The sequence below is a fragment of the Muscardinus avellanarius genome (assembly GCF_963383645.1).
Source record: "Muscardinus avellanarius genome assembly, chromosome: 17".
Lineage (NCBI taxonomy): Eukaryota > Metazoa > Chordata > Mammalia > Rodentia > Gliridae > Muscardinus > Muscardinus avellanarius.
The window spans coordinates 57,332,874-57,356,592 of NC_137803.1; the positions used below are offsets into that span (position 1 = coordinate 57,332,874).

Genomic DNA, 23,719 nt, shown 5'->3' on the forward strand with positions numbered 1-23,719 from the left:
CTCCGCGGCTTCCTTACAAGGACTTGGGCTCGGCGGCCCCGCCCCTCCGGTGCGCTGGAATGTGCGGCGGGCAGAGCCGCAGGGCGGACGCTACCATCTGCGACGGAAAGGGGGGGAGGAAGGCTTTCGGGGCAGAAAGAGGCACAGAGGAGACGGGAACTCAACAATCTCGACCTCGGAACCGCTCAGTACGCCATTATCTGCCCAGTGCCCGCTTCACACTCCCGTCCGTGCCCGCGGCGCACATCGCGCCCCTGAGCACGCCGGCGACCCCCCCCGCCCTTGCAGGAAGCCAGCCCGCTCTCGGGGCGGGGCGTCCGCTTCCTTCCGGTGCGCCGCGGAGACCGGAAGTGCTCGTCTCCAGCGCTCGGGAGCGGCGGCGGCGCGTCTTCTGCGGGCTCGCTGAGGTCCTGGGTTCTCGGGCTGTGCGGGGTGAGTGTGCTCGCGGTCGGCGCGCGGCCGGGACTCGGGGGGGCGGCCAGGTGTCCAGGGCCGCCTGCGGTCGGTGGCCCAGACGCCGGACTCGCCCTGGGTGCTCAGACGCGGAGCTCGGAAAGTGTGCCTCGAGTTTGGGCGTCCCGAGCCCCCCGAGCTGACTCTGGGGCTGTGTTTAGTGTCTAACGTAAACTTGTCCGATTCGAGGGAGTTTGAGCCAAAACTGAACCCCACCCCTGTGGCAGCTGTTGTTGCAGCCGGTGCCGCTGTGTTTAGTAGTAATGACCAAATCAGATTGGAGCTCCGTGTTCGCTTCTGTCATTGGAACTTTATTTAAAGTGATAACTTGGAGCCGGGCGTGGGGCGCACGCTTGTAATCCCAGCATTCGGGGGGCTAAGACAGGAGGATCGCTGTTCCCAGACAGCCTCAGCTATTTAGTGAGGCCCTTTGCAACTCAGTGAGACCCTGTTTCAAAATAAAGAATAAAATAATAGAGGGCTGGGAGTGTTATCCGGAGGTAGAATGCCCCTGGGTTGCATCACCAGTACTGCAAAAAAAATTTTTTTTTTCAAATTTTCTTTTTGGGTGGAGACTTTGGGCTAAGTCAGTTCGCCAAAGAAAAGTTTCTTTTTCGTTTAATAGGTATGACAAAGTATATCAGAAGCCCGTGGAACAGAAACGTGGGTTCAGTTAAGGTTTTTTAAGTGCGGAGTTTTATATGTAAAGGTGAAAAAATTAAATTTTGGTTAAATTTGTTGGTGTTTGTTCTGTGTTCTGGGAGGCCTTTGATAGAAGTTAACCAGAAAAGCATTTTATTTTCAAAAGCGAGGCTTTCCTAGCAAGTAAACACGGACAATTGTCAAGTCGTATGAACTTTTGGGTGTGGCAGTAGTCTAGGAGAAGAATTTGACTACCGGAAGTTTGCATAAGAAATGAAAACTTGGTTTAGTCGGAAGGGAAGCACCAACTTGGAAGTATAATTTTTAAAAATTGGGTTACCACCAGAAATAATTTTTTATTTGGAAAAGTGTTAAAGTTGTTAAATCAGACGAGATTTGATAGGGATTTGAAAAGCTGACCAAATAACTGTGCTGTTTATGTTGTCTGAGAGTTTTTCTTTAAAGGATATATCATTTCCGAGTAGTGTTCTGTACAAAAAGCTTCTAGATTATTTTATATTTATTACCATTTTATAAATCCTGGACTCGAGGGTTTTAACTAAAGCACCCTAATATGCATAATAGTATAATTTGGCCCCGCTTTATAGATTTTACCAAAATCTCTAGATACCATAGTTTCTAGAAGTTCTGAAAGATTTTCTGGCTGCCCTTTGTGTTGAGGAAAGCCTCTTTGGAGATCACTGCCTTGTGTTTCCTACTTCGTAGTCTAGTCTAAGATCTCCCACAAGTGTTATTTTTTATAAAGAGTGTTTTGGGGTTTTTTTGGTGGTACTGGGGGTGGAACCCAGAGGCTTTCTACCTCTGGGCTATACTCCCAAACCTGTTTTATATTTAATTTGGAAACAGGGTCTCACTGAGTTGCCGAGAGCCTCACTAAGTAGCTGAGGCTGGCTTCGAACCTGTGCGATCCTCCTGTCTCAGCCTCCCAAGCGCACAGCGTGGGGATTACAAGCGTGCGCCACCACGCCTGGCTATAAGTATTTTTTTTAATTGGTGGGTTGTAATCATGTATCTTAAAGGGGTACAAGATGGTAGAAGCATCCATCACTCATGTAGCCCTCCCCCTTCCATAAGTATTTTTGTATCCCCCCTTTTGTCTTAGCCCTAAATGAGTCTCCTTCCCATAGAGCTATTAGAAAACACAGTCACAAACTCATTGCCACCAGCATGCCCCTCCCTGACTTAAAACAAGTCCTCTCCCTCCCCCCCCCTCTCTCTCTCTCCATATATATATATATATATATTTTTTTTTTTTTTTTAGTTTGTGTGTGGGGTGCTGGGGATTGAACCCAGGAGCATTCTACCTCCAAGCCACACACCCCCAGCCCTTTTTATTTTTGGCTTTGAAACTGTCTTGCTTGGTAGAGTACTCCTCTGCTGAGGCTATTCTCTGACCTGCAAACCTCTTGTCAGTGACTGTTATACTCCTATCTGTAGACTGAATCATCTTGACCGTGTGTGTGTGTGTGTGTGTGTGTGTGCGTGCGTGCGTGCGTGCGTGCGTGCGTGTGTGTGTGTGTGTGTGTGTGTGTGTTGAACCCAGGGGCATTCTGCCTCTGAGCTACTCCCTGGCCCTTTTTATTGTCTTGGTCTTGGTTTTAAAGTAATGTCTCGCTGGATTGCTTCCTGAGAGTGTCGTTTCTTTGCTGAGGCTGTCCTGGAACCTGCGACCCTCCTGTCTCAGCCTTCCAAACACTGAGGTGACAGGCGTGGGTCCCCTGCGGGCTCTTGGCCGCTCTTGCCTGCCCTTCATTCACCCTTGTGCATCTGAAGTCCTCATAGATTTTTACAAGACTGCTCTGCAAATGCTTTCCGAGTTTCACATAACAAAAGCCCCTTCACATCCTGGGTGTGTCAGCAATGATTTCACTTTACAGGTGTGGACCCTCAGATTCTGGAAATCTCAGTTCACCCTAATGTGTGTGCGTGTGTGTGCGCGCACGCGCGTGAGCACGCACTGGGGATTGAACCCAGGGACATTATACCTCTGAGTTACACCCCCAGGCCTTTTTTTTTTTTTGGGAAACAGGGTCTCACTGAGGCTGGCCTCAAGCCTGTGATCCTGTGATCTCCCCCCCCCCCCCCCCCGTGAGTCTGGGATGGAACCCAGGGGCATTCAACCTCCAAGCTACACCCCCTGCCCTATTTTTTATTTTTATTTATTTATTTATTTTTGGTGGTACTGGGGGTGGAACCCAGAGGCTTTCTACCTCCAGGCTATACTCCCAGACCTTTTTTTTTTAATATTTTATTTGGAAACAGGGTCTCACTAAGTAGCTGAGGCTGGCTTCGAACTCCTGTGATCCTCCAGTCTCAGCCTCCCAAGCATGGGGATTACAAGCGTGCGCCACCACGCCCAGCCTTATTCTTTATTTTGAGACAGGGTCTCACTAAGTTGCAGAGGGCCTCACTAAGTAGCTGAGGCTGTTCGCAAACTACGATCCTCTGGTCAGCCTTTGTGTGCGCCACCACGCCCGGCTTACTTGTGATCCTCTGTCTCGGCCTTCGAAGTACTGGGATTGCAGGTGTGTGCCACTAGGCACAGCTTTACCCTCTAACTCTTTAAACTGATAGGAGGGTTGTGCGTTTGCAAAAGGCGTGTTCTGGGCAGAGTGGGAGCTTATCTGTGGGATAGTAAAATGGACTGCAAAGTAGAATCACAGCAAAGAGGAAACTTGACAGACTCCTTGCTCGCAGCCCTGGTCCTGATTTGATTCCCTCTACCCAGGTTTATTCCACTGATGCTTTCAGTTTGGTAAAACAAAATAAATAAATAAACCACAGTTTCCTTGTTTTGAAATAAGGACAATGAAGCTGGGCTCCATGTTGCCGCAGGGCTCCAGGTTTATGGTGGGAGATAAACTCATAGATCAGAAGCCAGACTCCTGGGAAAAGCCCCTGTAGTAACTTTGGGGCAGAATGAACTCGGGTAATCGCTGACAGTAAGACTAAAGGCTGAACGCCTTTTGAGGATACTTTGTAGCTCTGAGCGATGCACACATTAAGACCTTATTCTCTATGACTGAGCTAAGTATTTTAGAAATACACGGAATCCTTGGGAGCTTGCCGTATTGACGATCTTGTGCCACCTTGAGTTACTTTTTATCATTGTCACACTTTTAACTGGAGCGTCATCCCACTGGAACGAGAGCTATGCGGCCCGTTTGACAGGTTGAACCAATCTCTGCGTCTCTGTAGAGTTGCCTCCCCACTTACATTTTAAGCTCCTTGAAGGTAGGAAAATACATGCCTTACGTTTCTGAATTTTTAACACTGTATGCAACACTGACGATATTTGGTGCGTGTTAATTATTAAGTGATCATAATGTTGAGAAAATTTAGTGTTGAATGATCTAAAGTTCTATGTGAGACTTGTCTGTGCTGACTGAAAACTAAACCAAAAATTGTCAACTGTTTTATGATGCACTTACAAATATAAAAATGTGTGATTTCAGCCAGTCGTGGTGGCGCACGCTTGTCATCCCAGCATCCGGGAGGCTGAGACTGGAGGATTGTGGTTTGCAGCCAGCCTCAGCTACTTAGTGAGGCCCTTTGTAGCTCAGTGAGACCCTGTTTCAAAATAAAGAATGAAAAATAGGGCTGGGAGTGTACTCGGAGGTAGAATGCCCTGGGTTCTATCCCCAGTACCACACACACGATAAAAAGCATGATTAAAAGAATAATATATCTAAAATTTAAAAACTGGTTGGGTGAAATGGCACATACCGGTAATTCTGGTTCTTGGGAGGCTGAGACAGGAGGATTATAAGTGGGAGGCCAGCCTCAGCAATTTAGTGAGGTCTTATTTCTAGATAAAAGCCAAACTTAGAGGTAGAATGCCTCTAAGTTCAATTTCCTATTTCCACATATACGCAAAAAATTTTTAAAAATAATACTTTATAGCTGGGCGTGGTGGTGCACGATTGTAATCCCAGCTTTCAGGAGGCTGAGACTGGAGGATCAGAGTTCAAGGACAGCCTCAGCTACTCCGTGAGACCCTCCGCAACTCAGTGGGACCCTGTTTCAAAATAAAGAATAAAAAATAGGGCAGGGGGTTTAGCTCAGAGGTCAAATGCCCCTGGGGTTCCATCTCCAGACCCACAAAAAGTAATAATAATAATACCTTATAACCCAAGCTAAGCATTTTTAAAAGGTATCTAGCAGACCCCACCCACAAATTTAGTTTACAGATTTTTTTTTTTTTTTTTTTTTTTTTTTTGGGTGGTACTAGGGTTCCTGGAAGCCCTTCTTCCTCTGGGCTCCACTCCCAGACCTATTTTATATTTTTGAAACAGGGTCTCTTACGCCAGCGCGGCTGGCTTCGAACCTGCGCGATCCTCCTGTCTCCGCCTCCCAAGCGCGGGGATGACAAGCGTGCCCACCACGCCCGGCTAGTTTACAGATTTTGTAGATTCAAAGATCAGTTGTGTCAGCCATTTTATCTGTAATTCTTACCACTTTCTTTGTTCTTAAAATAACCGGCATTTCTGCATCCTTAGGGGAAGACGATGTTGTCATACAAAACAAACTATTTTTAAAATGTGCTTTGGCTTGTAAGGGCATGACATGCCTAATATATTAAAGAGACAGGCAGTGGAAAAAATGTGCCACTCGTAGGGTCCCCCAAGTCCTTGACATTAAGATGCGTGCTCCTTAACAATCTCCTTACCTCCTCAGAGTTTTTTAAGGGACATTTAGAACAGAGACGAGAAATACAGCTCTGTGTAGTTTAATGAGACTTAAAGCCCCGAAAAGGTCTCATAGAATGAAAGTCCGTGTTCACGGACGGCTTCGATGGTCACGAGAGTTGCCTCCTGTGGGATAAAGGAAGCGGGATTCGGGAGGCGTGGATAATCCCTGCGCTGCGTGTGGCCTGTCTTTCCAGAAAAACATTCCAGTGTGTCCCCAAGGAGAACTCTATTGGATTGCCTGGAATTTATGATGGCCTTTTCTGGAATTTCCTTCTAAAAATCTGAAATAGATTTAGTTAAAAATCGTGTGACGGATTCCCGGGATTGAACTTAGTTCCGGTGATGAGGAATTGCCACGGTGGATGTAAGGAGCGACGTTTCGATGCATAGGAGACGTCATACTGTAAGCTCGCCGAGTGCCGAGGTCTAGGTGGCAGTCACTCTCTGCAGTCCACAGACCTATTTTTAGAGCAAGGGCATGGTGTTTTGCCACATCACAGCTAAATGTTGTTTTCCCGTAAGCTTTAAAATTGTTAACCTGGTCAGGGAGTGAAGTCAGCCGTGCCTGTTTTAGACCTGCGTGGAAGAATATAACTCAATACAGCGTTGCTCTTGCTGGTTGGAGGTTTCCCACCGCCAGCTCCATCTCAGCTCTGAAGGATGGTACGGTAGAATATTATCTGATGACTATGGGATTCTAACTCCAGATGAACTTTAGAGTCTTAAAAATTGAGTGTTGGAAGGAAAATTGCCTTTACTTTTTAGGTATTAGACATTCTTTTGATTTTTTTTTTTTTAGCTTAAATTTTACAGACATTTAGGTTGTTAGAGACCAAAGGTAGTTTTATAACTCTTAAGATGGTCTCTAAAACTTTTTAAACTAAATAGCTTTACAAATTTGTCCTCTGGTTTCTGTTCAGAGGTCTTAGTTACATCACGTGATCACGTGTGGTTCTACTGCAAGAAACTAGTGTGGATAGAAGTCAGTGTCTATGAAAATTATTTTAGGCAAATTTACTTCAGTTTTTAGTCCTTTTTCGTTATTCTTCGGACAGAATGTTCCTTGAAGTACTTTAGAGCCAGGAGTGGGGGGCAGCAGAAACGCTGGTTGAATGTGGAGACCAGCGCGAGCGGGTGATGAGAGACCGCCGTCCAGGCGTTGGTCGCCTGCGCCCGCCTTCCTGCAGCTGGTGTGCATCCATCCGCTGAGGCCTGCGGCAGGTGGACCTCCTGAGGAGCCGTCGGTGTCTCCCAGCACACTTCGTAGACTGAAGTGTGGAACTGGCACTGCTTCCCAGGCCTGCGTTTTTTGTTCCTTGTTTGTTTATTGTGATGTTTAATTTTTAACTGTTATTAAGCCACTCGATTTGGTTATTATTAAGTTACACGGCAGTACTAAGGGTATGATCTTGTTGAGAGGCTGTGAGTTGTGAATTAATGTGGTAGTTTGAAACTTGAAACTAGCAACAGGCCTTTTATAAAAATTCACACTTGTCAGGGTGGGTGGGTTCTTTTCTGTTTGGTTGTCTGAGTGATGGTTTCTGTTAGTTCAGAGGTTTTTACGGAGTGTTCTGATCCTGCAGCGGACACATCGCTCTCTTGAGTAGCTCTAGTGTGTCAGGAAGGTGGATTTAGTTGACTTTTGTTAATAACTGATTGATTTTGTTTCCCTTTCTTAATTAGGATTTAACCATCACCATGTCGAGCAAAAGGGCAAAGACCAAGACCACCAAGAAGCGCCCTCAGCGCGCCACGTCCAACGTGTTCGCCATGTTTGACCAGTCGCAGATCCAGGAGTTCAAAGAGGCCTTCAACATGATTGACCAGAACAGGGACGGCTTCATCGACAAGGAGGACCTGCACGACATGCTCGCCTCGCTCGGTGAGGCCCGCTCTAGTAGGGATACGTGGCCTAGGGCTCCATAATGCCTTTCATGTATTTCATGAGTTGTAAAGCTCAGTGTAGCCAGCTGAGACACACACACACACACACACCACGGATGCGCACTGCTCTTGATTATGGAAGCAGTGCTATTCCTTTTTAACATCCGGACTCTTAATATAGGCTGTATTCATTGAAAAGACTTTTGCCCCCAATGTCACACTGTACAGGTGATCGTCTTTCCTGCAAAGGTGTCTACTATGATTCCCAGTTGATTTGTTTTGTAATGTAATTGAAATTACGACCCTCTCTTTATTTAGGGAAAAACCCAACCGACGAGTACCTGGACGCCATGATGAATGAGGCGCCGGGGCCCATCAACTTCACCATGTTCCTCACCATGTTCGGCGAGAAGCTGAATGGCACGGACCCCGAGGACGTCATCAGGAACGCCTTCGCGTGCTTTGACGAGGAGGCGACGGGTGAGTCGGAGGGAACGTTAAATGACAACGTGCTTTTTAGATTTTAGTTATGGTAACTAAAAGGTAAAATAACTTAAAATACGATGACGTAGCACCCTCAGTTTTAAACAGCACCTGTTTTTTTTTGGCCAGCGTTTTCCCTGCACTGGCTTCGTTGCCGAGGCCCGTAAGCATGGGTAGTTTACAAGCTGGGCACACTGGCCCACGCCTGTAATCCTAGTGCTAGGAGGCCGAGACAGGAGAATCCTGGGTTCGAGGCCAGCCTCAGCAATTACTGAGACTGTTTTAAATTTTTTAAAAAACAGGGCTGGAGGTGTAGCACAAAAGTACATGCCTGAGAGCTCCCTCCCGAGCACTTGACAGACTTTCATGGATTGTATTTGAACTCTCTTTGGAAGTGTTAACACGGTTTTAACATTTTTACTAGAAGATTAACTCCACAGGGTCAGGTTCTCAGTGAATACGTGTTGGGTGAGTGGCGTGTGCCAGAGCGGCTGTGGGGGAAGTGCAGGTCGCGAGCCTGTGGCTCCACGCAGTTTTCTGTTTGCTACTCAGGTATTTCTCAATTCCAGAATTTTTTCAAATAGCCATCTAATTTCCCTTTTAATTTTTTAAATTTTTTTATTTTTATTTTTTTACTTTTTGTGGTCCTGGGTGGGGGGTGGGGGGGACTCAGGGGCTTTCTACCTCTGGGCTATACTCCAGACCTATTTTATACTTTATTTGGAAACAGGGTCTCACTAAGTTGCTGAGAGCCTCACTAAGTAGCTGAGGCTGGCTTTGAACCTGCGCGATCCTCCTGTCTCAGCCTCCCAGGCACTGGTATTACAAGCGTGCGCCACCAAGCCCAGCTTAATTTCCCTTTTAAATAATCCAAACAAAGTGTAGGCTTAGGATTCAGACTACCTGGTTCAGATTCCTTTTCTGCTACAAATAACTATGTCATTTGGGGAAACTTACCTAATTCCTCTAAGCCTCTGTTTTGTTTTCTTAATTTATTTTTGTGGTACGGGGGATTGAGCAGGTACTCAGCCGCCCCACCTTTCTGCCTGTGTAGGCCTGGACGTGTTTGTTGTTACATATACGAGTTAGGTTTAGAAGCATGAAACATCGCATTTTATGTATGAGAAAACCAGAGTGAGGTGTAAAGTGCCTGGAGGAGCAGACCTCGTCAGAACCGGCCTGGACTCCAGCATTCTTCCAGCTGAGCCACACCCTGTGTCGACGGCCTGGGGTTGATTTTGATGTGGCAGGAGCCGCTGTTCGCTGTTCGTCTGGGGAATAGGTGTGGCCACTCGGGCTTCTCTGAGGCACCGGGAGGGAGGCTTAGGCCCTCTTCTCACGAGATCAAGAGGCTACGGAGGCCGAGTGTCAGGCGGCGCTGCTGAGCAGCGGGCGGGCGAGCTCTAGACTCCTGCCTGCCAGGGTGGCCTGCCAGGGGGACACCTGTGCTGCGCATGGACGTGTGCGGTTAGGGCTCTGGTTCACTCTGGAGCGCTCTGCATTCGGATCCGTGTTCTCGCCTCCAGGCACCATCCAGGAGGAGTACCTGCGAGAGCTGCTGACCACCATGGGCGACCGCTTCACCGACGAGGAGGTGGACGAGCTGTACAGAGAAGCCCCCATCGACAAGAAGGGCAACTTCAACTACATCGAGTTCACGCGCATCCTCAAACACGGGGCCAAGGACAAGGACGACTGAGCTTCCGCACGCCCCGCCTCGCTGCACTTTGGTCGCCCTGAGACTCCCTGCATGCCTTCCCGCTACAGCCTTTGCCTTTCATGTTTTGTATTTATTCTCAGCCATTTTGGGGCACGTGTATCTTTATAATCAGACTGGAAATGGGACTTTTTGTCATTTTCAGAATAGAAAATAAGGTAATTTAACTTACCAGCGTTCCTTCACCCCAAGATAACCGCAGCCTACACAGAGTCAATATATTTTTTCAGAGAAAGTTATTCACTCAATTTTTTCTGAACCATAATTAAACTTTATGATAAAACTTACCTGTTTAAATTTCTTATTTCCCCAAATGGACTTTGTTTTAGTGGCACCTTTCAAGTAAAGGCAGATGAGGGAAACCCTAGAAAATGGTGCTTGGCGGCCCTCTCCCACCTCCCTGCGGCATTTCTAACCATCCTGCCTATTCGTTCCCGCCGCCCAAGGAAATAGAGTTTTAGCTTTTAGTTAGGTTTCCTGCTCTTTGTCTCCCAGTTCTTAAAATAATTTCCTCTAATGGCTTGTCTGTGTGACCATTCGAGTAGCTTTAAGTCCTGAAGTCTGACTTCCCTGCTCTCTCTCTGCCCATTTATCTGTTAAAGCTCTTTTGTACACCATCTTATGTAACTTACAATTAGACTGGGCCACTGAGTATTAATTTCATTTGTCCTATTTTTAAAACTGTTTGAACTCCAAAGGTTCTCTGGAATACTTCTACCAAAAAGATAAGGTTTCTGTGTTGTGTTTCAAACTGTTAGAAATACAGTACAGGATTTTTTATTGTATGTGGTTTTCTTTAATACAGCAGCAGCTCCTATTGAAAGACCATGTTTGTTTATGCAGAGAGTCATCAAGAGTCCATTTGTGGATTTTTGACATTCCTGACCTGCCCACAATCAAAACAGCTGAAGCTAAATGCCTGGGAAAGTGAGGTCATTACTTCAGCCCTAAAAATAACTTTTCTTTGTAGAAATACAAGCATGTTTCAGAGTTAATCAGGGAGTTGGAAGACAGTTTAACTCATTCTCTTTAAGCTTTACAAATCTGACTCTCAAAGATTCACGCTTAAAAAGATGTGAAGCGAGGGCAGGGATGGTTGGCTGGAAAGTGATAGTTAGCCTCCCAGGATGAGCAGTGGACAATTACTCTAATGACTTCAAGTTTTATGTGGCTACTAACCAACTATCCATGGAGAAAACCATTACCTCATAAATAAACAATTCGCAGTGTCTTTGGGCAGCGGCCTTTCCTCTCAGCAGGGCAGGACAGGTCGACCTTTTACCCTGGTAAGGCCAGCTCTAGAGACCGTGGCAAGGTCTAGTAACAACTAGGCTTTGCTCCCTTCAAGATTAGAACCCTGGAACTGCCTGAATTTCACTCAGTAGTGGAAATCGTGAAAAGATGAGCACGTCTGCTTTGTTCACACGTCTCCAGTGAAGGGTAACGTTTCCACTACAGAAAAAAGCATGCAACTCAAAGTGTGCCTTACGGTATGCCCATTGGAGAGCTGCTGACAGACCCGCCCCTCGTGGGACAGTGGTCGGCTGCCCTCTATGAAATGAAATGCCTTCCAGTTTAGTAATAGCATTCTCCGCTTAGCAACTGGGCTTTGTTTAAGCACCGATGATTGCAAATAAAAAGTTGAAAGTGCCTTCTCTTAACAGTGGGTTTGACTGCAAAGCCAGAACTCTAAATACTAAAGTTTCCATGGTGAAAATTATCTTGAAACAAACCATTGCAAAAGTTCTGGTGAAACCAACCCAGCAGGGACAGCAGCAAAGCCCACCAGCTATGAGCCTACGATTGTATTGCCATTAAGACTCGATCAAGAAACCTGAGACGGGAGAGCAGGAATGGGATGCTACTGGGATAAAGGAGGGAGGGCAGACTGGGGACAAGTAGAAGCAAATTCTGAGAAGGGAACCATTTTCCATAAAGTATGAGGAGAGGAAGGCCAGCAAGAGGTGTCACACCTAGACTGTAAGAATCAGGTACACAGCTTCCCACCACTGGTGAGAGCGTGGAGTGGCCCAAGCCCTTGGGCGTAGCGTTAGGTACAGCGGCTTGTACAAGTTCTCGATGTTCCCAAAACCTAGCTTTTCCATGACCCATCCTGTATGGGGTTGGTGGAGCTAATCCCACATTGACGAAATGCCCAGTGTTTCCAGTGCTCTTTTTTCTAGCTCTTCCAGCTTCCAGTGATCTATTTTAATCTAGATAGCTCCATGACTGCTCAAACAGCAGGAGCCAAGCCTTTTCTTCAGGTTTTTAAAATATTTATTTATTTATTGTGGTACTGGGGATAGCACCCCGAAGCATTCTACCTCCGAGCTGTACCCCCAGTCCTATTTTTAGTCTTTATTTTGAAACAGGGTCTCACTAAATTGTGGGGGCCCTCACTAAGTAGCTGAGGCTGGCTGCGAACCTGAGCTCCTCCTATCTCAGCCTCCCAAGTACTGAGATTACAAGTGTGGCCCACCATGCCTGGCTTCTTTTTCTCCAGTATTTATCTGCACACATTTTAAAGTTACAGTGAAGCTGGGCGTGGTGGCACACAATCGTAATCCCAGCATTCGGGAGGCTGAGACTGGAGGATCGTGGCTCGGAGCCAGCTTAGGCTACTTAGGGCCTTTACAACTCAGTGAGACCCTGTTTCAAGATAATAAAAAAATAGGGCTGGAGTTGTAGCTCAGAGGTAAAATGCCCCTGGGTTTTATCCCCGGTACTGGAAAAAAAAAAGTTATAATGAATTTACAAATTGCTTTTAAGTATTTCTTAAAGCTGGGCATGGTGGTACACGCCTGTAGTCCCATCTTTGGGAGACTGACACAAGAGGTTCACAGGTTTGAAACCAGCCTCAGTTGAGGCTTGCGTCAACTTGGCAATACCCTGTTTTCAAATAAAAAGTAAAAGAGAACTGGGGGTATAGCCCAGAGGTAGAATACCCCTGGGTTCAACCCCAAGCCCCACAAATACGTATATATGTATGTATATATGTTTCTTAGTCTTTTTTGCTTTGTCCACCGTTTTTGTTTTACTTTGAGTATAGTTCCTTTTCAGCCATTCTTTTTCTTTTGTGGTACTGGGGATTGAACCCAGGGGCATTCTACCTGAGCTATACCCCTAGTCCTATTTTTTATTCTTTATTTTGAACCAGGATCTCACTGAGTTGTGGAGAGCCTCACCAAGTAGCTGAGGCTGGCCGTGAACCTGAGATCCTCCGTATCTCAGCCTCCGAGGTGAAAGGATTACCACACCCAGCTCAGACATTCTTTTTAATGGATGAAAAATTAGCTTTTGACAGATATACCATAAATAATGGTTTCCCACATGCTAGTTAGATACCCAGTACTACAGTGTACAGTGCTGAACATAAACGGTTTCTACTGTCTAGAAATTTCTGATCAGAGAAGTCTGGGATATAGCCTTCCTGAGGGGAGAGAATTTGAATTATTTGTTCATCTCTCCAGTATCTGGCACATGTTTAGGCAATAAAAAGTGATCAATAAAAAACCAGGCTTGGTGGCGCACACTTGTAATCCAGCATTTGGGAGGCTGAGACAGAAGGATTGTGGTTCACAGACAGCCTCAGTTACTTAGGCCCTTTGCAACTCAGTGAGAGCCTGTTTCAAAATAAAGCATAAAAAGAAAATAGGGCTGGGGGTGTAGCGCAGAGGTAGAATGCCCCTGGGTTCCATCCCCAGTTCACAAAAGGAAAAAAAAAAGGGCGGTTAGGTTGAGTAACCTCTATTGTTTTGGAATATGCTTTTCATCTCCATTATTCAGAAACTAGGGAGACTAAATTGAAGATTATAGCCACAAGCAATACCTAGAACAAAGTCTGATCAACGTAGATTTGTGTTTTCAATTTTTTGACCAAGAGCACTATGCGTGTGCATAGATATATACATGTGTGCGTGTAATAACAAGTAATTCGAGTAAAAATATTTTTTTGAAAAATGGAATGAAACAGACATAGGCCTGATAAGACCTATGTAATTTGAAGGTAGGTACCTGCCTAGCTGTGAGAGGGCCCGGATTCGATCCCCAGCACCGCAAAACAAAAAAGCAAACCAACAAAACATAGAAGCAAAATAATACTCAGAAAGGAGAAGTAGGAACAAGCGACTTAATTCGGCCTGGAGTGCAGTTTAATGACAGATTCAAAGCCGGTGTGTCCGGGCCGCCGCCCTCTGGAGCCTTCTCAGGACATACCCAAAAGTGACGTGTTTGAAATCCAGATCTAACTAGGCTATTTTTTTTTTTCGGTGCTGAGGTTGGAACCCATGGGCCTTTTACCTCTGGGGTACACCCCCAGACCCATTTTATATTTTATTTGGAAACAGGGTCCAAGTTGCTGAGAGCCTAAGTAGCTGAGGCTGGCTTGGAACCTGTGCGATCCTCCTGTCTCGGCCTCCCAAGCGCGGGGATTACAAGCGTGCGCCCCCACGCCCGGCTAACCAGGCTATTTTTATTTGCTAAATCTGGCAATCCTGGGCGGACCGCTATGGGCGCGGGGGACCCCAAGGCCAGCTCGCCCCGGAGCCCGCAGGTCGCGCGCCTCAGGAATGGGAAGGGAGGGGCGGCCGCGGTGCGCCGGGGAGGAGCCCGGCCCAACGCACTTCCGGTGCGCCCCCGCCCGCCCTGCCCCTCCGAGACGGAAGAATGCGGAAGGGAGCGGCGGCCGCGGTGCAACGGGGAGGGGCCCGGCCCAGCGCACTTCCGGTGCGCCCCGCCCCGCCCCTCTGAGCCGGAAGTGCCGCGCCGCCGCCCCGCACAGCCCCGCGCTCGCTGCTTGCTCCCGCTCGTCGCCTCGCGCAGGGCCGCCCGCATCCGTGTCTGGCGCCGGGTGAGTGGCGTTCGGCCCGCGCGCGGCGCCCCTGCGGTCGCCTCGGTGCCCTCCCGCAGGCTCCGGGCGGGTGGAGGGAGCAGGGGCGGCGGCGAGGCCCAGGCGCCGAGCTCCCGGGCGGGCGGAGGCCGGGCTGGGAGACACCTGCGGAAGAGGGGCCGCCCGGCGCCCCTGTGACCGCCCCGCGGCCCAGCGGTCGGTTAGGGCCGCAGTTCGTATTCGTGGGGAGCACCTGCTCCGTGCCCCAAATTGTCCAGCAGGCTTTGGGGATGCCAGTGCACGGCTCTTACCTAAGGCGAAGTGTCAAGGGAACTGTTGGAGAGCGTACCCGAGCACGGTCAGCACAGGCGAAAAGTCCCATAGTGGTTGGATCTCTCGCCGTATCTTGCAAAGATTCAGGTCTCTGGTGTTGGTGGCAGAAAAAGACAACAGAAGCCTGGGAAGGCTTCCTTGGAAAGAAGCGTGACCTCCAGGGAGTCCTTGGGTTCAGCCCTGGAACTTGGTATTTCTGGCTAGATCCGTGGCTCACAGGGTGGGAATTGTGTCGTGTGAAAAGGAAACCGTGGGGAGACCAGCCTGAATGGAGCACCGCTGTAATGGATGGTGGTTAGGAATAAAGGCAGGACTCGGGGCTGGGCGTGCAGCTCGGTGGTACAGCACTTGTGTGCCAGGCGTTGGGTTAGATCCCCAGCTCCACGGTGAAATTAGGCAGGTGAGGCCTTCTTAGGGGTGTCTTGAAAACTTGACAGGAAATAAAAGATTATGTAAGGGACATTTGGTAGCTGATTGGATTCTTCCGTAAGGGAATAACATGAAGAAAGGGGTATTTAGGGGATTAGTTGGGCAGCTTTTTGTTCAAGATGGTTTTAGAATGGTACTTTGGCAAGAGAATAATCGCATTTTCGAGTTCAGTAGGACCTTGCAGATTATGTGAACCCCTTCCATTTTATAATTGAGGAAACGGATCCCCAGAGAGGTGAGGTGATTTGTCCAAGGTCACTTGAGGAACTCATAGGTTTCGTTCCGTTTCTCCTTAAGCCTCTGAGAGCCCTAGACTGCATGAGCAAGTGCTCAGCTTCTTGTTTGTTCAAGCTCAGTCAACACTTCTGTGATGGCCGAGTCAGTGTGCATGCATGCGGAATGAGCCTGAGTCTGGACAATTGGGCAAGATGAATGACACCTGCCACAGGACAGAGCTCAGGGTGAGGGTAGGCTGGGAAAGGTTAGAAGTACAAGAGGATTTAGGCTGGGCGCACACTTGGAGTCCCAGAATTTCAAGGCAGAGACCAGAGGATCGAGGTTCAGGGACAGCCTCAGCTACTTAGAGAGGCCCTTTGCAACTCAGTGAGACCCTGTTTCAAAAATAAAGGGCCTAAAAAATAGGGCTGGGGTGTGGCTCGGAGGTACAATGCCCCTGGGTTCCATCCCCAGTACTGAAGAAAGAAAGAAAGAAAGAAAGAAAGAAAGAGAAAGAAAGAGAAAGAAAGAAAGAAAGGGAAGGAAAGAAAAGAAGGATTTGGAGTCCCTTAATAGGGCTTGTTTCTATTCTCCCACGATTGGAAGACCCCAGACATGTAGAGATGCGTTTGATTGTACCATATTCACCAACAGCGTGGATTGGATCTTCCTAATCCCACAGGTAGGGGCAAAGGGAACTTCCCTTTTGCCTTCTGGGTTTGGTTATCGAGTCAAACGAACTGACAACAGAAGGATTGAGGAGAGAGGGCATGTGCGATGTGTTACGTGGGGGAGAACAGGAAGGTGAGTTTTCAACATCCCATGAGCCTAAAAGCTTATCTGTGTTATTCCCTGGGGAGAGGGGATTGGTGGGGGGTGGGGACGATTTTAGAGGCTAAGTGAGTGCTTTTTATTGGAGACAATGGTCCTAAAGAACAGACAGTACCCAGGACAAAGTTCTTCTGGACTCAGGGTGTGGTGTGGCTCCAGGCTTCTTTCCTGAGAGCTCGTTTTCTCCACGTAGTGAGATTGGAGGGAGGGTTCCACAGGACGGCTGCATTCCTCCTGGAGGCGCTTCTGTGGCCAGCCTGGGCGCTTCAGGGAGGAGGAGGGAGGCAGAGGTCTTGTGCTGGCCTGGCAAGTGCCTTACTTTGTGGTGCCATTTTCTGGTCCCCAGTGCATTAGCTGTGCAGCGGCGTTGCCTCTTCCCCCAGCTAACATGTTCGTGGTAGGCATTCAGCCGCCTGTGTGCAGGGCATTAAGGGCCGGCGGTTCAGACTCTGGAGCTAGATTTTCTAAGTGCAGATCTTGGCTCTAAGGGCTTCCGTACCCCGGCTCTGTGGCAAGTCGTTTATTCCTTTTTCCCTGATTTTCTCCTCAGAAATAGGGATAATAATAGTACCTAAGTCATAAGTTGTTGTGAGGTTTAAATATATTAGTACAAGTGAAATGCGTAGATGAGTGCCTGGCACACCTGTAGGCCTCAACCATTGTCCCTTGATAATGTTTCTTCCAGGCGTGGAGCTAGGGATGGCTGGTAAGTTTTGTCAAGGAACTGTTAAGGAGACCAGTGGAATTTATGCTGACCCATGGGTAGACCACAGAGGAAGGCCTCACTTTGGAGTTCAAATCCAGGACCTGTCTTATCGTGTTTGTGTGTGTGTGTGTGTGTGTGTGTGTGTGTGTGTTTCTCTGTGGTAGGAAGGAAGCCCATGTATGCACTGGCTTAACTCGCATTTATTGAGCACCTCCCATTTGCACACTACTTTGCAGTCCATCGCTGAAAGGTAGAAGTCTGGGAAAATGTATTTGTAAGCCAGGCACGGTGGCACACAGTACTTGGGAGGCTGAGACAGGAGGATTACAGGTTTGCAGCCTCAACTACTTAGTAAGACCCTCCACGATTTAATGAGACCCTGCTTCAAACAAAAAATAAAATAGAGATGGGAGTATGGCTTGGAGGTAGAATGCCCCAGGATTAGGTCCTTAGTACTGCACTCACACGTGTACAAACACACAGACACACACACACACACATAATATTTATTTGTAAATTGCATGACAGTGTAATAGCATTAAAAAATAAGCCCCAGATTTGATCCCTAGCAGTGAAAAAAAACAACAAAATTGAATCATTGATCAACTCAACAGGATACTGAGTGAAAGAAGTCAGGCTCATGAGATTATATACTGTAATTCCATTATAAGACGTTTAAAGACAGACCAAACTAATCTGTGCTGATAGAAGTCTGAGCAAGGGTTGCCTGTGGGGGAGGGTGATTGACTTAGAGGGAACTTTCTGGAATGCTGCTAACATTGAACTTAATTGGGTTACATGGGTGTGTATAAGTTTATGAAAATGTTAAGAAAGCCGGGCGTGGTGGCGCATGCTTGTAATCCCCGCACCTGGGAGGCTGAGACAGGAGGATTGCACAGATTCAAAGCCAGCCTCAGCTACTTAGTGAGGCTCTCAGCAACTTAGTGAGACCCTGTTTCAAAATAAAATAGAAAATAGGTCTGGGAGTATAGCCCAGAGGTAGAAAGCCCCTGGGTTCCACTCCCAGTACCACCAAAAAAAAAAAAAAGAAAAAGTTAAGATTTGTACATGTCACTATATATAAATTTCAGTGCAATGAAATAAAATGACATTATTGAGTTCAGAGGATAGAAAGTTTATTGCCAACTGAAACAATCATAAAACCTGTAATAGAGAAAGAAATGACTACATTATAATATATGTCATAAATGTTAAAATACGTATACGGGGGAAGGCTTACCTAGCATTAAGAAAAGTTATAAAAATTGAGTTTGATTCTCTAAAAGAAAGTCGTTATTTATGGGACTGACCAGTGGTTTTTGCCTAAATATGCAGCATGAAAACAGTGATCTGTCATTAAGTACAGAAGGTTACTTTTGTGGAGTACTTTAACTTGATTACATACTAAATTCTCTTCTGATTGCTGTTTGCAGACTGTCGCTCATGTATCTAGTCATTTGATTCTCTTAATTAGAACAAACATTAATTAGTCTTGGCTACAATAATGACTGTGGGAATCAGGAGAAGTTTCTAAAAATTCTGATAGACTTTGAAAATGAAATTGAAGCCAGGCGTGGTGGTGCACGCTTGTAATCCCAGCATTCGGGAGGCTGAGATTGGAGAATTGCAGTTCGCGGACAGCCTCAGCTACTTAGTGAGGCCTCTGCAACTCAGTGAGACCCGGTTTCAAAATAAAGAGTAAAAATAGGGCAGGGGATGTGGCTCGGAGGTCAAATGCCCCTGGGTTCCATCCCCGGACCTGCAAAAAAAAAGAAAAAAGAAATTGAAAAGCGGGCCTGGTGGCAAACACTTGTAATCCCGGTGCTTGGGAGGCTGAGACCGAAGGATCGCAGACAGCTTCAGCTACTTAGTGAGGCCCTTCACAACGCAATGAGACCTTGTTTCAAAAAAAGAATAAGAAAGACTAAAAAGTAGGGCTGGGAGTATAGCTCAGAGATACAGTGCCCCTGGGTTTCATCTCCAGTACCACAAAAAGAAATAAAAAATATGGCTAGGGGTATAGCTCAGAGGTAGAATGCCCCTGGGTTGAGTCCCCAGTACAACAATACAAAAAAGAAAAAGGAAATGAGATTTGGATTAAAATTGACCTTGGGTTTTTTGTTTTCTCTTCTTTATTTTGAAACGGGGTCTCTCCTAAGTTGTGGGAGGCCTCACTAAGTAGCTGACCACGAACCTGTGACCCTCCTTTCTCAGCCTTCCAAATCCTGGGATTACAAGTGCACCATCCGCCCAGCTGACCCTGGGTTTTAGCCCAAGAGCTACTCACTCTCTGCCTTTCTGGGAGTCTGCCTGCTCTCAGGGCCTCACCTTGTGTTGCCGACAATAAACAAGACCACTTCTCTTCCACCGTTCTGCTGTAGCGTGGCTAGAACTTGGCATCTTCACCGCTCCTCTGCTCTGAAAACGGCCTGTCTCCCCCAGCGCCCCAGTCGCCGCACTTCTGGGTGGTGCCTGTGTGCCGCCAGTTTGCAGCTGGTGTTTAAGAAGGTGCATGCAAAGGCGGCTTTGAAGGAAGCTCCAGTCAGGAGGGGCAGCAGCACATGGAGCGAGCAGGGCGGCGGAGCGCGCTGTCCAAGTCAGGGGCTGGGGATGGTAGTGGTAGCTCAGAGGTAGAGGATTCAACCCAGCCCGCAGAACCTGGATAGAAATGGAATGGGAGTTAAAATTTTCCAACCCAAGCCAGCCATGGTGGCGCACGCTTGTAATCCCAGCACTTAGGAGGCTGAGACTGGAGGATCGCGGTTCACAGACAGCCTCAGCTACTTAGTGAGGCCCTTTGCAATTCAGTGAGACCCTGTTTCAAAATAAAGAATAAAAAAATAGGGTGGGGGGTATCACTCAGAAGTAGAATGCCCCTGGGTTCCATCCCCAATACTGCAAAAAAAAAACCAAAAAAAAAAAACCAAAACAAAAAAGCCAACCAGTGCCCTGTCCAGTGCAAGCTTAACTGTGGTCCCTTGAGCTCTCTAAAACAGTGGCTTGAATTCTGAAATAAAGGCGTTGTCCTATTTTAGCATTAAAGAGGTCATGGAAACAGAGGCTTTGTTAGTTTTCTGCTGGTTTATGACATGTTACTCCCAATCTTGGCGCCTTAAAATCCAGTTGGCGTTTTTGCGGCCGGGAGTCTCAGAGCAGCCTCGCTGGGTGGGTTTCCGGCTAGGCTCGGGGCCTTGCGAGGCTGCGTCTCTGAAGGGTGGCCGGCTGTGGCCCTCCCCACAGGGCTGCGTGAGTCCTCTCAGGTCGAGAAGGAGCAGGGCGGGCTGCAGGCCGTTTGACTGCCGGGTCACTTCACAGCAGCCAGCCTTCTCACTGTTGGAGGACTTGCCCAGCACGAGAGCTGTTGGGCCCATCTCGAAGCCCGCCGGTCACCCTGGCCAAAGGGGCCCTTTGAGTTCTCACGCCTTCCCAGCGCGGGTCGGGGTAGCGGACGTCTCTGAATGCTCATTACCACAGGAATGCGGGAGCTGCTCAGCCGAGTCATTACCCAGCAGTTGTTTGAGATGATCGATTTAAATGCTCCGTAAAAGGTGCCATTTTTTAAAAAATGTTGGCAAATGATTCCGTTTTGTTTTTTATTTTGTATTGCAGTATTGAGGATTAAACCCAGGGCTACTCTACCTCCGAGCCACCACTACCATCCCCAGCCCCTTATAATTTTGGTTTTGAGGCAAGTTTCACGAAGCTGCCCAGGTTGTCCTTGAACGTGTGATCCTCCTGCCTTGGCCTCCTGAGCAGCTGGGATTACGGGTGTGAGCCATCGCACCCGGCATTAACACTATTTATTTATCTTTTTGTGCTGGGGATTGAACCCATGGGCTCTCTACCTCCAAGGTATACCCACATCCCCTTTTTTTTGTTGTTTTGTTTTTTGTTGTTGTTGTTTGTTTGTTTGTTTTTGCGGGTCTGGGGATGGAACCCAGGGGCATTCAACCTCCGAGCTACACCCTCTGCCCTATTTTTTATTCTTTATTTTGAAAGTAGGTCTCACTGAGTTGCAGAGGGCCTCACTAAGTAGCTGAGGCTGTCCGCGAACCGTGATCCTCTGGTCTGAGCCTCCCGAATGCTGGGATGACAAGCGTGCGCCACCACGCCCGGCCATCCATATCCCTTTTGAAACAGGGTCTCTCTTTCAAGACTCTCAGCAACTAATACGATCCCCCCCCCCCCACACACACACACACTGGGGATTGAACTCAGAGGCATTCTACCTCCAAGATATACCCCCAACCCAATTTTATTTATTTGGAAACAGAGTCTTGCTAAGTTGCAGAGGCCTAGCTGAGTTGACGAGGCTGGCTTTGAAACTGATCCTCTTGTCTCAGTCTCCCAAGTACTGGGATTACAAGCTTGTGCCACCAAGCCCAGCTGAAATAGGATTTTTTGAAGAGTCATTTTAAGGCCATACCTGGGAGTACTAAGCAGACCTCTGCTCAGATGCATACAGTCTGGTGACTGCCAGCTTATGGCTTATGACCTCCGTCGTAGGTGGATAGTGAGGCTCAGGATAGCCAAATGGCCTCGGTCATATACCTGCAGTTGATAGAACTCAGGTTAGAATCCAGGTCCTCACATCTTCAGTAAAACATACAGTCAGCGTGCAATGCCGAGGGGTCTGATGTGCTGGCCCCGACCTATAGTATTAGCTGCTCCAGAGGCAAGAGGTCACAAGTTCCAGGCCGGCCTGGGCAGCCTGAGACCCTGTCTCAAAATACACTAAAAAGGACGTAGGGTTGTAGTTCAGTGGTAGAGCCCTGGCCTGCCATGTGCAAGGCCCTGGCTTCGCTCCCTAGTACCACACACAAACCTAAGGAGAATTAGAAGCAGGGGCAGCCAGTGTCCTGTCGGTGGTTCTCAGCCTTCACTCTGCATTGGCAGCACCTGGTGCATTTTAAAACCATACTCCTGAGCGCCTCCGCTGAAGATCAGTTAGTCTAGAGTAAGGCCCAGGCATCATTTCTTTTTAAACTTCCGAGATGCCTCTAGTTTAGTGCGGCTGACTGCTGGGAGAGCTGGATTTGCTCACTGTGTGGTGGCAGCAACGTGTTGATGTGAGGTATGTGAAGACTCGTCAGAGGAGTGCTGAGAAAGGCATAGGGCGCTGACCGTGCTCCAGGAGCATCTCTGAGCTCCCGAGAACGCCAGAGGTTAGATGAAGGTCACGTACAGTCTCTGCGCATCAATCACTATGGTGTCCATGCATTGATTTGCATATTGGTACTGTGTCTCTGCCAAATTACCTACTATATATGTTGATACCACAGCCACCTCTAATACCGTGTGCCTACTTCTCTGCTATGGTGAGCCCTCTGTGATCAGTATATCTATCCTTTAGTTCACTTTATGTTAGAATTTATAGAAATACCAAAATAATTTTTGAAAAGGAAGCAAGAAGTGTCTCTTCCTGGTATCAAAGTTAGCTCACTGCATTCCGTGCTGTATTGTTAGGGATATTCTCATCTATAAATTTCAAGGGTAGTTAATAATTTGACGGTCCTAAGCAAAGAATTCAAAGTAGAATCAAGATTGATAGAAAATATTCCCACTCGGTTAAACCCAACCAGGCCGCTATCTTGTACAGTCCGGGCTTTGCCATTCACATTTCAGTCCCTCACTGTGCAACTCTGTTTTGTACAGTAGCTTCTCCAGTGTAGTTTGACGTTTTTTGAAAACTCAAGTTTTCTCAGATCTGAATTTAGAAGACAGTAGCTGTTGAGCGGGCGCAGTGGGCACGCTTGTAATCCCAGTCCTTAGAGGCAGAGACAGGAGGATCGCGCAGGTTCACGGCCAGCCTCAGCTACTCAGGGAGACCCTGTTTCCAAATAAAGTATAAAATAGGTCTGGGAGTACAGCCGGAGGTAGAAAGCCCCTGGGTTCCACCCCCAGTACCACCAAAAAAAAAAAAAAAAAAGATAGTAGCTGCTCAGAAATCAGTCCTGGGCTGCCGACCTCCGCGACGTGAGAGCAGAGCCCTCGTTCTCTCTCCCGCTGCCAAGCCCTGAGCTCCGCAGATGTAACCTGGCCTGACATTTACGGAAACTCCAAGATCCCCAAAACCTACTCCCACACATCCTGGACGCCCACATAAAGCTTCCTGTCCTCATACACCTGCAAGGAAAGCAGCTTAGACCTGGACCAGCGAGGGCGGCCTCCGGGTCAAGGCCAAGTGAAAGCTCCGCAGTTGTGAAATGTCAGAGGAATGCGGATGTCTCCAACAGACAGTGACATCACAGGCCCAGAAATGAGGCTCAAGTCTAAAACATCAGGAACCCCTCAAATCAACTAGAACCCCTTTTCTGCTATTTTAGTGGCATGGGAACTCAAGACAAATTCAATAAAGAAGTAAATTTCTTGCACCCTCAAAAAAAGAAATGTTGGATTTTACTGGTAGTGTTGAAAGTTTTAAAAATTTTATGTCAAAATAATTAGAAGAGCCAGGCCTGGTGGCACATGCCAGTAATCCCAGT

The 23,719-nt window shown here is 47.6% G+C and overlaps 1 protein-coding gene across 1 annotated transcript; it reads left to right on the forward strand.

Annotated features, from left to right (window-relative positions):
- The first annotated feature begins 425 nt into the window (after positions 1 to 425).
- LOC308275912 (myosin regulatory light polypeptide 9) lies at positions 426 to 9,928 on the forward strand. The gene is made up of 4 exons (XM_080714311.1): positions 426 to 432; positions 7,491 to 7,689; positions 8,010 to 8,171; positions 9,701 to 9,928. The coding sequence occupies exons 2-4, from the start codon at positions 7,506 to 7,508 to the stop codon at positions 9,871 to 9,873; spliced, it is 519 nt and encodes a 172-aa protein (XP_080570437.1). The 5' UTR covers positions 426 to 432; positions 7,491 to 7,505; the 3' UTR covers positions 9,874 to 9,928.
- Positions 9,929 to 23,719: the final 13,791 nt, after the last annotated feature.